Source organism: Odocoileus virginianus, chromosome 33 (genome assembly GCF_023699985.2).
Source record: "Odocoileus virginianus isolate 20LAN1187 ecotype Illinois chromosome 33, Ovbor_1.2, whole genome shotgun sequence".
In the NCBI taxonomy this organism is placed as follows: domain Eukaryota; kingdom Metazoa; phylum Chordata; class Mammalia; order Artiodactyla; family Cervidae; genus Odocoileus; species Odocoileus virginianus.
This window is the reverse complement of record NC_069706.1, coordinates 35461459-35473439: the sequence shown is the minus strand read 5'-3', so window position 1 is coordinate 35473439 and position 11981 is coordinate 35461459. Positions and strand designations below refer to the sequence as shown.

General features: G+C 58.6%; 1 protein-coding gene across 3 annotated transcripts; it reads left to right on the top strand.

The window, feature by feature from the left end:
* The first annotated feature begins 56 nt into the window (after positions 1 to 56).
* CPSF4 (cleavage and polyadenylation specific factor 4) lies at positions 57 to 11590 on the top strand. Of its 3 annotated transcripts, none has more exons than XM_020905291.2 (8): positions 57 to 257; positions 3119 to 3169; positions 3622 to 3774; positions 5491 to 5586; positions 5943 to 6036; positions 7135 to 7207; positions 8693 to 8785; positions 11431 to 11590. In XM_020905291.2, the coding sequence occupies exons 1-8, from the start codon at positions 155 to 157 to the stop codon at positions 11497 to 11499; spliced, it is 732 nt and encodes a 243-aa protein (XP_020760950.1). In that variant the 5' UTR covers positions 57 to 154; the 3' UTR covers positions 11500 to 11590. The 3 variants fall into 3 exon arrangements, with proteins under 3 accessions (XP_020760950.1, XP_020760949.1, XP_020760948.1); XM_020905290.2 differs by having other exon boundaries at positions 8690 to 8785; XM_020905289.2 differs by having other exon boundaries at positions 8615 to 8785.
* The last annotated feature ends 391 nt before the right edge of the window (positions 11591 to 11981 follow it).

The window sequence follows — 11981 nt, the reverse complement described above, 5'->3', positions numbered from 1 at the left end:
ATCCCTCGGGCGGCGGCGGCGGCGGCGGCGGCTGCGAGGCCAGGCGAGGCGAGGCTGCGGGGCGCCGTGTGCGGCTGAGCCGGCGGCGGGTAGAGGTGTGAGGGCGGCCGGGAATCTGAGCGGGAGCCGGGCCGGTGTGGCCGCCGCCGCCACCATGCAGGAAATCATCGCCAGCGTGGACCACATCAAGTTCGACTTGGAGATCGCCGTGGAGCAGCAGCTCGGGGCGCAGCCGCTGCCCTTCCCCGGCATGGACAGTGAGCGCGGGGTCGCGGCGGGCGGGCGGGCGGGCGAGGGGCGCGACCGATTCAGCCCCGGTACCTCCCTCCTTTGGTTCCCGGACGCCTTCTCTCTCCTCCCGGGAGCTCCTCCCCCTCGGTCTTGGGACTCCTTTCCCCCTGATCCTGGGACACCTCCCCCTCCGTTATTTTGACTAGGGAACCCCCGTTCCCGGGGGCTGTTCGAATGCAGGCTTCAGAAAGGCAGGGCGACGTCGGGCAGTTCGAATAACTCTTAAAAGAAGGCGGGTATCCTGGGTTGGAAATCCTGCCCCCCCCCCCCCCTGCACACACTCTCCAGTTACAGAGACGTACTAAGATAGCCCCTTTCCCCACCTCCAGCCCCACTTTGAGCGCCTTCTTGCTTTCGTCAAAACTGGGCCGTTGAAGGAGTCTTGCTGTGGGAAGGACCCACCTCCCCGTCTCTGTAGGAGACCCCCAAGAAGACTCTCAAACTCCATTTTTCTCCTAGGACTCGCGCTCCTGGGACCCCATTCCTCAGTGTTTCTGTTGACCCCACCTCTGGGTCATTCATCCACCCAGGCAGCTACTTAAGTTCCCTTCACTTCACTCTCCCCCACCACATGGTGGCTCCTGGCTTCCCCCGCCCCATCCCCCCAGCTCAGATGGGATGTCTAGCACTTTACTTTTATTTATTTACTTTGGACACCCCACCCCGCTTGCTGAGATCTTGGTCCCCCCCACCAGGGATTGAGCCCTGGCCATGGCAGTGAAAGTGGAGAGTCCTAACCACTGGACTGCCAGGGAATTCCTTGAGACGTATAGCACTTGAAAAGAAATGAACGGTTTCCTTTCTCCTTTCCAGACATACTTGAAATCTAATGCTATAACATTACATTTCAGAGGGCTCTTAGAGCTCATTGAGCTCAAGCCACAGATGGGCTAAACTGAGGCCTGGGAGGGGGGAGGACTTGCCAAAGACCACTGAGCTCCAGATGGAGCCAGGTGAGCTCACCAGGGCTCTTGATCTTTCCATCTGCAGTTCCTGGGCGGTCTCCCATAACCGCCAGAGGACATGGGCCGCAGCCCCCGGTCCTCCTGCCTGTCCCCAGGCTGGTCGAGTCTCCCTGCAGCCTCATTCCCCTCAAGAGGCCACACTTCTCATGTACACATGACATCTGAGGTGTCGCTCTCACGCTGACACTTCCGTGTAAGATAATGCTCACAACGCAGAGACATAATCCAAACAGCCTTACTTTACACTGTCTCCACTGTACATGGCTTATAAACTGCTGCTCACATTCAGATACTCTTAAACCTAGTCGTCCACTCACGTGATCACTCCGTGCTTATACATTCATTCACACGTGTGGCCTTTTCCTTGGCCGATGGCACTAGTTGGAGGCCATGGCGCCCTCTTCCATGCAGGGCAGCTCTCTCCCTCTCTCCCCACTCCAGCTTGGAAGCAGATACTTGACTCTGAGGGCAGGTGCAGAGGTGAGAACAAACCTGTTCTTAGAGAGGGTCCAAGACACACCTGGCCACAGGTACTACCTCTGATTTGGTGAGCGCCCTCAGCACTTGCGCCACCTGCCCAGGATCACAGTCAGTGTGTTAGAATCCAGGGAGGCCACGGCCCTTCCTCTCTCATCCCTACACCTCATTCTTTTTTTAAAAATATTATTTAGCTGTGTTGGGTCTAGTTGTGGCAAGCAGAATCTTCATTGTGGCTCTCACGCTCCAGAGCACGGGCTTCGTTGCTCTGGGACGTGTGGGATCTTAAGTTTACTGACCAAGGATCGAACCTTTGTCCCCTGTATTGCAAGGTGGTGGATTCTTAACCACTGGACCACCAGGGAGGTCCCCATTCCCATCCTGATGTGGAGTGGGCATATCAGTTCTGTCCTGAAGGCAAACTCCTTTATCCTGTTTGCCTAAAACCTGACCCCCAGGACAGTGGACTTTAGGGAATGAAACAGACTTAACCTCTGTAAAGGATGAAGGCCCAGAAATACTCTTAAATGGTACTTTTCTAATGTTTTAGTAAGACTTCTCAGACTTTTTTGAAATGCGAACAAGTGACACCCCTGTGACTCCTACTTTTGTAACCTTAAATCTGTCCTAGCAAAATCTGCCTGCTTCCAAGAGGCCAATGAGTCTCTTGCAAGTTAGCAAGCAGAGGCATGCAAGTGGTCTTTAGAGATGGTGTCGGTGGGTTTCCTAAGATGCCTGCTGATAGAGAAAACTGAGAAGCCACAGACTTTTTGTTCTGGTGGCCATGGCAGGTGAATTCTTGGGCTCCTTGGAACAGCCCTGGACCCCATTGGTTTCTCAGCGCTCAGCTTTTATTCTCCTGCTCCCCTCACCTGAACCAGCTGCATCTGTGGGAGCGGAAGTCCGTGCCCCTTTAATCATTGCATGTTGGCGTTGCATACCAAAAGCAGTCCTGCTCCCGTGTCTTCAGTGACGCTCTTCCCTCCAGAATAGCGTCTCCGAGGCACCCGCCTCTTCTCTGGGGCAGGCTCCTCCTGAGAATCCCCACTGGCTTGTTCTTCCTAGATCATTCTATCCCTCTGGGCTCAGGATACAGAGCCCCTGAATCAGCCTTCTGGAAGGTCTGGGCGGGGAGTAATTAATCTCTGTGAGCTTGTGCTCCATCCTTCCTTCTCCCATCCACTTCTGACTCCTGGAAAGCATCTTGCTTATAGGAGGTCCTGGATGTCACAGTGGGGAGTGTTCTCCTTGCTTCCTCAGGTTTCTGTTTCCTGTACCTGGACTCCTGCGTGGGTTAAAGGCCAGAGGGGTCCCCACCCTGTGTTCAGATGTCACAGGTAGCAGTCACACCTCACCCTGTTTGACACCTCTCATTCTTTCTGCAGAGTCAGGGGCTGCTGTCTGTGAATTCTTTTTGAAAGCTGCCTGTGGCAAAGGTAAGAGACCCTGGCTTCCTGCATCCCCCCGGGGTACCCTCCACCACCCTGGGCAGACCCACAAGCTCTCGGATCCCTTGTTCGCCCTGCTTTCTGCAGACTCACGGTGTCCCTAGGTGTGTTCCCCACCCCCAGTCTTTTACTGCTCCTACAAATGTTGACGTGTCTTTATATCACCAGAACTCTTCTTTAAATTAAGAAAAACGCCCCCCCTTCCCCCCACCACCCTTAGGCTTCTGAAGTTTCCGTCTTAGAGAAATATCTGTGACACCTCAATTGGATGTTTTATATTTTCCCAAGACACGTCACAATAAAATCCACAGCTATTAAAACCTGAAGCGTGTGCTCGTGTGCAGCCTGAAATCACACCACCTCCTGCCAGGGCAGCCACCACATTCTAGGACACGCGGCTCGCGGGGGCGCTGGGTCTTCACACGCATCTTCCCCGGCAGGGGGCATGTGCCCGTTCCGCCACATCAGTGGTGAGAAGACGGTGGTGTGCAAGCACTGGCTGCGGGGGCTGTGCAAGAAGGGGGACCAGTGCGAGTTCCTGCATGAGTACGACATGACCAAGATGCCCGAGTGCTACTTCTACTCCAAGTTCGGTGAGGCACCCCCCGCGGCGGGGTGGGGAGCCCCCAGAGGCCCCACAGGCAGGAGACTCGCCGTGAGTAGCTGCTCCGGCGCCTGCGGTGCCTGCCAACCTCAGCAGCCCCTTTAGTTCTGGGGACTTAGGGTTATTCTCTCCTGACCCCCGTGTCTCCCCGTGCGTCCGTTTTCTGAGCACTTGCAAGCACTTTGGGAGGTTGAGGCAGATCTGGGTCTCACGGCGGGCACAGGAGCAGGGCAGCTGGCTGGGGACCTTGTTTCTGCTCCAGTGAACCTTCTCCCTTAGTCAGCCGTTGCTGCTGGAGTGGTGTCTAGAGGCCTTCTCTCTAGAAGTGTGATCCCAGGTAGGAGCCGGTCTGTCCTCAGTCAGTTCAGTTCAGTTCAGTCGCTCAGTCGTGTCCGACTCTTTGCGACCCCATGGACTGCAGCACGTCAGACCTCCCTGTCCATCACCAACTCCTGGAGTTTACTTAAACTCATGTCCCTTGAGTCAGTGATGCCATCCAACCATCTCACCCTCTGTCATCCCCTTCTCCCGCCTTCAGTCTTTCCCAGCATCAGGGTCTTTTCAAATGAGTCAGCTCTTCGTATCAGGTGGCCAAAGTATTGGAGTTTCAGCTTCAACATCAGTCCTTCCAAAGAACACTCAGGACTGATCTCCTTAAAACACTCCTTAAGAACAGCCAGTGGGGTGCACCGTCTTCTGGTGGCAGAAAGCCCTCCTCTTTACCTGGGAAATGGAGATTGCCTTTGTTTCTGCTCAGAGGACACGTGGCCTCCGCTGAGCTTATGAACTCTGTGAAGCCGGGGCAGTAGGGCTGGCCCAGGGCTCAGTGCAGCTGACGTGCTCCCCGATGGAACTAGACTCCTCGGCTCTACCTTGGGCGAGGCTGCCCAGGAAGAAGCCCTGTTGGTCAGGATGAGGCTGGGCTCTGGCCCCGGAACTGCTGGCCTTAGGCAGGGGGCTGGCAGCCTGCTGTGCACTGTTGTCCAAGGAGACCTTGATTCTTTCAGCAGCCCGACAGGTATGCCTGCTGGCTTGTTAATGATAGTTGTAGCTTTTTTTGTAGAGGCAATATAAGCTGGTTTCATCCCTGGGTTGGGAAGATCGCTTGGAGAAGGAAATGGCAACCCACTCCAGTATTCTTGCCTGGGAAATCCCATGGACAGAGGAGCCTGGCGGGCTATAGTCCACGGGGTCACAGAGAGTCGGACTCGACTGAGCGACTACACGACAACCAGAGGGCCCCAGCTGTGAGTTCCCAAAGCTTCCCTCCTCTTGTCCTGAGAGGCAGTCCTCAGACCTTCTCCTTGTCCCAACATGAAGAGCGCATCAGGGCAGACCGGTAATTTCCCCGCTGGTCTCAGCTGCTGCGTTGCACATCTGGACCCCCCACGATGCCCAGGACACCTCCTGTGGGTGAGGGGTGGAGCCGGGAGCTGTTTGACGAGGTGAACCCTGTGCCCGCCTCTGTCAGTGTCTGTGACCCCCGAGACAGCACAGACTGTGGGGGAAGGACCGTCGCAGCCCAGGTACAGCCCAGGAGACTGAGGCTCCGAGACACACTGCCCTGGGTCTCAGGGCTCGCTTGGCCAGGACAGGGCACCGGAACCCCCAGCCCTCCCTGCTGTCCCATGGCCCTGGCCTCTGGAGGATCGGGGGTGGGTCTGGGTCCCGCGCCCCCAGGTGGACGCCTGTCTGGTCCCCGCAGGGGAGTGCAGCAACAAGGAGTGCCCCTTCCTGCACATCGACCCCGAGTCCAAGATCAAGGACTGCCCGTGGTACGACCGCGGCTTCTGCAAGCACGGTAGGTGTAGGGGAGCGGGGCTCCCGGCCAGAGGCCCGTCCTGCCCCCCTCTGCCCACGTCCCTCCTGTTCCTACAAACATCGTGTTAGGCGTTTGGGGGCTGGTGAGGCTTTGTCACACCCTCGAGTCCCTCCCCAGGACAGGCGCCCCTGGACCGCATTCTCACCTAGATTTCTGACCAGGAGACTAGTGTTTGAGAGGCTGTGTGTCTTGCCCACCGGCCCTGCTGAGCACGAGTCAGAGCCAGCATCTGAAGCCCTGTTCTTGTGCTCTGACCCCGGGGTGGCGGTGTGGGCAGGGCTCGAGTTGCCCCCCGAAGAGGAGACGGTCTGAGTGGGCCTGTGCTCGGTCCGCAGGCCCCCTGTGCAGGCACCGGCACACGCGGAGAGTCATCTGTGTCAATTACCTCGTGGGATTCTGCCCAGAGGGGCCCTCCTGTAAATTCATGCAGTGAGTACCAGGCCTTGTGCCCCCGTGTCTCTCTTGGGCCCATCTGGGCTTTGATCACTGGGCAGCGTCATGACCGGGTCTGGGAACGGGTGGAAGGCAGGGAGGGGCCACCACTGCTCTGAGCCCAGAGGTGGTTCTGCCTAAACCAGGGTTTGACCTTTACTGGGTCACAGTCCATCTCGGCCTCACATAAAAACTCTGGTCCCTGTACTCCAGAAAAACTCAGACACACATGACCTCAAGCTAAGAACCTGTGCCCTCATGGAAGGGAACTTCAGTCTCAGGCAGGGCCTCCTACGTGAAGGCACTGAGCTTGGGCTTCCCTTTTCACTGGTTCAGAGACCCTCGTGTGAAAGAAGGTCCCCATTTCACACATGGGAACGCTGAGGCTCCAAGCCCCGCCCCTGGCCAGGGGCAGGTGGGGACAGGTGGGGGTGCTTGGTTAGAGGCAGGTCTGTGGCCTCTAGAGCCCAGTCCTCCTGCCAGCACGGCCCAGCACCCCTCCCCTGGGCCTCCGTGCCCGTCTGTCACTTTGGGTGGTCGTGGGTGGCGGCACTGGGACCCAGAGTAGCATCAGCCGCCCCACCCCTCACTGCCTCTGTCCACACTGCTGGCACCGGCCTGGCAGCCGTGTCCTGCTCACTGCCACGTAGTGGGCAGGTGGCTGGTGCTGCTGGCTTGGTCCCCCACCCGAGATGCAAGCCTGGGAGCCTGCAGGTGGCCCAGGGGTTCCTCTGTGTGGCCAGGGGGGTGCGGGGGGCATGTCCACCAGGACTCTGTGGGCAGAGGTCTAACACCGTCCCTGCAGCGAAGGGTGTGTGCCGGGAGGGCCTCTGTGCCCTCCAGCCATGTCTCCTTCCTCTGTCTGAGCACTGCTCGCCGGGGCTCACGACTTGGTGTAGGCAGAGCTGGGTCTGAGTCCAGACGCCTCAGATCCGTCCCGAAGCCTGGCGGAGCTGAGTGCCAGCCCCCGCCCTCCGTCCAGGCGGCTCGTGTGGCCCTGGGCTCGGCGAGAGGCCGGCTGGGATTTTCCTGGGGCCAGAACGTGGGAGCCTCCCCGCCTAGCTCCTCTCTCTCCTCTTCTCCTCTTGTGACCAGCCCTCGATTTGAACTGCCGATGGGAACCACCGAGCAGCCCCCACTGCCGCAGCAGACGCAACCACCCACGAAGGTACCGTGCCCCGGGCCCGCGGTACGGCGGAGCCCAGCAGCGCCCTGGCCACAGCGCCCTCAGTGCCCGCCTCGGTGTGGGGTCTGCTGGGGAGCCGGCGGCAGGCCGTGAGAGGAGGGTAGGGGCGGGGGCCGGAGCCCGGAGGGGAGTCACCCGGGTTCTGGCAGAAACTCCAAGGGGGCAGAGTGGCCGGCACCTTCTCGAGGTGGAGGGCGGCCTGCTCCAGCCAGGCACCGCCAGGCTCCTCTCCCCGTCTTGCCTGTGGGCCTGTAGGCAGCTGGGCGCCCCATGTCTGCCGTGCTAGCTGCAGACCCCTCCCTCCACAACGGGACTTGCCTGAGGGGCCCGGCGGGGCGGGAGCAGACCTAGGAGCAGAGGCGAGGCTGCCTGTTTCTCTGGCCCGGCCCAATTGTGGGAAGGGATGCTGGGCACAGAGGCTGAGGGACCAGCTGGCTCCAGTCTCCTAGACGAGGGGGCCCCACGCCCAGGCCACAGTGGGCCGTTCCCCTCGAGCATAAGGAGAGGGAACTGCCCTGAACACATGGGAATCTGTGGCAGTGCCCCTCAAACAAAGGGCACTTTGGGTTTGGTTACGGGTGGTGGTCAGGTCCTGGAGGAAGGCCAGGCGGATGTCCCCGGTGGGGTCTCAGCAGGCTGATGAGCTGCCCGCCAGTCGTGAAGCCTCACCTCTCACCTGGCTGGACTCTGAGCCCACTGTCGGGGCCCGGTCTGGCCCCCGTCTGTGCTGGAGGTCGAGCAGCTGGGAGGGGACACAGCCACCCTCACCACCCTGACCCCCACCACCCCAAGTGTGTGGGATAAACCAGGAGAACTGCTGTCAGCAGAGCCGGGCGTTCCCAGTCCCCAGCCCGGGCTCCTGCACTGATGGGCCCAGACGCAGGGTCCCACCGGGTCGGGCCCCGCCGAGGTGCCCCGTCCCCCCTGCTCCCTAGTGGAGGGCCCTCTCAGCCCCTAGACCGCAGGTCAGCGTGTCAGCCTCCGACTCGTTTCTGTGACTGTTGCCCGCCGTGTAGGCTCTAAACAGCTGGCTGAACCAAGCGTTCATCCTGACCTGAAGCTAGAACCTCACAAACAAAAGTAAGGCCTGCTCATGCCCTCGCCCTGCCGCCCCAGAGACCGCCTGTCTCTTTGGTGTTTTGTTTTCCACTTTTCTTTTTCGTTTTTGTGTGTCTGCATGGTGTTTTTCGGGCAGCGGCTCCTGCCATCATCACCAGACGTTTCTTTTCCGCCTGCTCTCCCGAGTGGGGCCGCCACAGAAGCCCTTCTTCCTGCTGGTTACGGTCACGGTCATGCGGGAGAAAGCCCGCTCTCTTTTTTCCTCTCCCCATTGGTAGTCTGCCTGCACGTGTTTTCCGCAGTAAAACCGTGTTGTGTAACTCTTTCCAGCAAAGTAACAATCCGCCATTACAAAGGTCGTCCTCCTTGATCCAGTTAACGAGTCAGAACTCTTCTCCCAACCAGCAGAGAACCCCGCAGGTCATCGGGGTCATGCAGAGTCAAAACAGCAGTGCAGGCAACCGAGGACCCCGGCCGCTGGAGCAGGTCACCTGCTACAAGGTGAGTCCTGGGGCTGGCGGGGGCGTCTTTCACAGTCCATGGTCATTCCCTCCTTCCCCAGAGAGTTAGCTCATGTTGAAGAATGAAGACATCTTTATTTTTGCTAATTGGAAGAGCAAAACGGGGCCACTCCGGTGAGCTAGACCATGCCACTTCCACGACACACTAAGGCCAGGTTAACAACTAAACAGCTGCTGTTGCGTGAACAGATTGCACACCCAAGAAAGGGATTGGGATCTTCCAGAGCCCGGGAACGGAGTGAGCCCTGAACCTCTGCGGGGGAGGGGTCCTCACACCCCACGCGGCACACATGAGGGGAGGGACAAAGCTTTAGGTCTGCGTGCTGAGGAATCAGGACACATACACACAAAATGGGGCCTTCAGGGAAAACTCTTGGCTCTGGGTGGAAAGTGGGCGAGGAAAGTCCTTTCAGAGATGTTCATCACTGGTGGGCAAGCCCTTCCTCGAGTCTGAGCCTTGGTGAGGGCCAAAAAGCCACAGGCTGCATTTTCTAATCTAAAACAGCCCCTGGCAACGTAGCTTCGAGATATTAATTCTCAATCCAGCCCACACAGAATTCCCACAATGAGGTTTCCCCACAAGAGAGCTCGGAACTAAACACTATAGACGGGGACAGACACCAGCGAGTGAGCAGAAACGACCAGCAGAACAAGGTTCACAGAGGCTTCAGATCTGGGGGGATCAGACGGAACACAGAACGAGTCTGTTTCTTGTGAAGGCTTCTAGATGACGCACAAGTGCTGGGGGTGCACCGTGGGTGCTGGCCTTTATCCCCACCTCTCCTGAGGGAAGCCGCTGCGCGTGGCCATCCACCCACCACGCTATTTTCTGTGCCCTCTGCACTCACAGCTCCTACAGGGGCACCACTCGGAGACGTGCTCTTCTGAACCTACTCACACGAGCACAAGGACAAGATGATCTTTAATATAAACAGGGCCCTCGGGTGTAGTGTCCTCGGATCCCTTTTACCTTACATTCTGAGTCTGTGTCAGGATAAGTTACTCCAAGGTCTTTCAGTGGCTCCATAATTTTACCAGTTCTCTGTTGGTAATTAGTTCTAGTTTTTGCTGCTAAAAACAGCACTAAGCCTGACAGACATTGGTGAGCTCTTGTCTGGCGTCTGGAGCACCCACAAGTAGAAGGGACGAGTCAAAAACTATACGCTTATATTGTCCCTAGAACTTGCCTTCAGGAAGGGCTGAGCCACTCTGGGCGTCAGACACTTGCTGAGCACCTCCTCTGCGGAGACCTTCTGCCGTCGCTCCTTCCCAGGAGGGGTCTGTGTTCTGAGGGAGGGGGAGGCAGGTGCCCAGACACCAGTTAGGAGTGCCCATGTGTATAGGGAAGACCTCGCAAATTTATGAGCCTGAGCCCTGACCGGCGAGGAGAGTGTGGAAAGGGGCTGTGGAAGCAGGTGAGTGAGGGGGAGGTTGTCAGGTAGCTTCCGACCAGGGACCAGGCAGTGCTCAAGTGCAGCCAGGCGCCTCGGGCGTCCTGGGTCAGCTGTGCTGTCGCCTCGCCCCTCCAGGACTCAGCAGGGCCTCTGAAGAGCCAGCTTCCATAGAAAGACGGGGTTAGGGGACAAACCTGACCACCCCTTCATGCCGCGGGCACAGTTGATATTCAAGCCGCCTCGGGACTCCGGGAGGCCAGTAGACATGCCAGGTGCTGTAAGTGGAGGCGCTCAGTCCCTCCCTCTGGTGACCAAAGGCCCAGCTGGCGGCCATACAGGCCACTCGTGCACACGGCTTACACCTGAAGGTCAGACGGGCTCGAGAACTCGGGGACTGTGGGGTCGGGGTAGAACAGGCCAAAGCCCCAAGTTCCAGACCGAGGAAGCGAGGACTGAGAGGGCGCTGGGGGTTTGGTGTCAGATGGGTGCCCCTGTCTGTCTCCCAACCCCTTGTTCAGTGGTTGAGGCTGCCTTTTCCTTCCTTATAATCCCCTTGTGCTCTCTGAGGGGTAAGGAGAATGGATGAAGAGAAACTGAGGGAGGGTCTGGATCGTCAGCAGGGACAGGAATTCAGGGTCAGTGCTAGATGTTTTGAGGAGATTCTGCCAGATCTGTTGACCCAAGTCTAATCAATTTTCCCGCCTCTCTGATCCTGTGACCAAACCTGGCGCAGGGGTAGCTTAGATAAGTATGCAGGAGGAGCATACTTAGGAGCCAGGAGGGAGAGCCTTTTGGGTGCAGCCCACCCTCTGTCCACGCACAGAGCCCCTGAGTTGGGGGAGCAGCCTGCGGGCTTCTCCCGCGTTGCCGCCTCCCTGTCCCCGGGGAGTCCCAGAGCTGTGCCTCAGAGGTAAGTGACCGCCGGCCAGGTGCAGCGGGGTGTGGTCCCCGCTCAGGCGGGGCGCTCTGGTGCCCTGGGCTTTTCTTCTGAACCCGAACACCAGAGGCTGCCGTGGCCACGTGCTTTCTTCTGCCTGCTGAGTTAGTTGCTGCCTGTGGTTCCTGGGCCACTTGACTTTCTGGAACTCCCTTCCCACCTGAATGAGTCTGTATACCCCAGAATTGCAGCGTCCCTGTCCCCAGCCTGGTACTGGGTGGGGTGCTGCCTCAGTTGAGAACTGCATCTGAAACGGTGTTTTCTGTTTGTTCCCTCCCTCCCCGCTGTTCCCAGTGTGGTGAAAAAGGACACTACGCCAACAGATGCACCAAAGGGCACTTGGCCTTCCTCAGCGGACAGTGACAGCAGCTGGAGCCGGCTCAGAGCTGCCTGGGGAGCCCCGTGCCGGCGGCGCTCTGGGCCATTCCTGGGAGTGTGCATTTTAACTGTTTAATGCCAGCGTTGGTGCCACTCTGGCTGGAGCCGGCAGGCAGGCAGGCACCTGGGTTTTATCCTCAGGGGCTCCGTCTTGTCAGTATCCCCGTCATTTTGCTGTAATCTCCTTTAAAAGGGGGACATAGTCCAGTCTGGCCCCTCAGGTTGGCCTCCTGTCTGGGACTCTGCACACCACCCTCTCAGGAGGGAGGGAGCTGTGGGACAGGGCTTGTGCTTATAGCAGTTCTGTAGAGAGGGCAGCCCTTCCCCTCGGGTGTGGGCCTCCTTAAACACCAGGGGCTGGCGGAGTGTTCAAAGCTGCAGCCAAGTCGTGCCCGCTTCCTCCCTGTCCTGCTGAATCAGAGGCTCATCTGTTGGTGGGATTTGAACGAGGCAGCCCCCCAGGGCAA

Coding starts and splice junctions, on each gene's coding strand:
- CPSF4 (XM_020905289.2), top strand. CDS start 155: ATGCAGGAAATCATCGCCAGCGTGGACCACATCAAGTTCGACTTGGAG. Junction 258..3,118: donor GCCCTTCCCCGGCATGGACA/GTGAGCGCGGGG, acceptor TTCTTTCTGCAG/AGTCAGGGGCTGCTGTCTGT. Junction 5,587..5,942: donor CCGCGGCTTCTGCAAGCACG/GTAGGTGTAGGG, acceptor CTCGGTCCGCAG/GCCCCCTGTGCAGGCACCGG.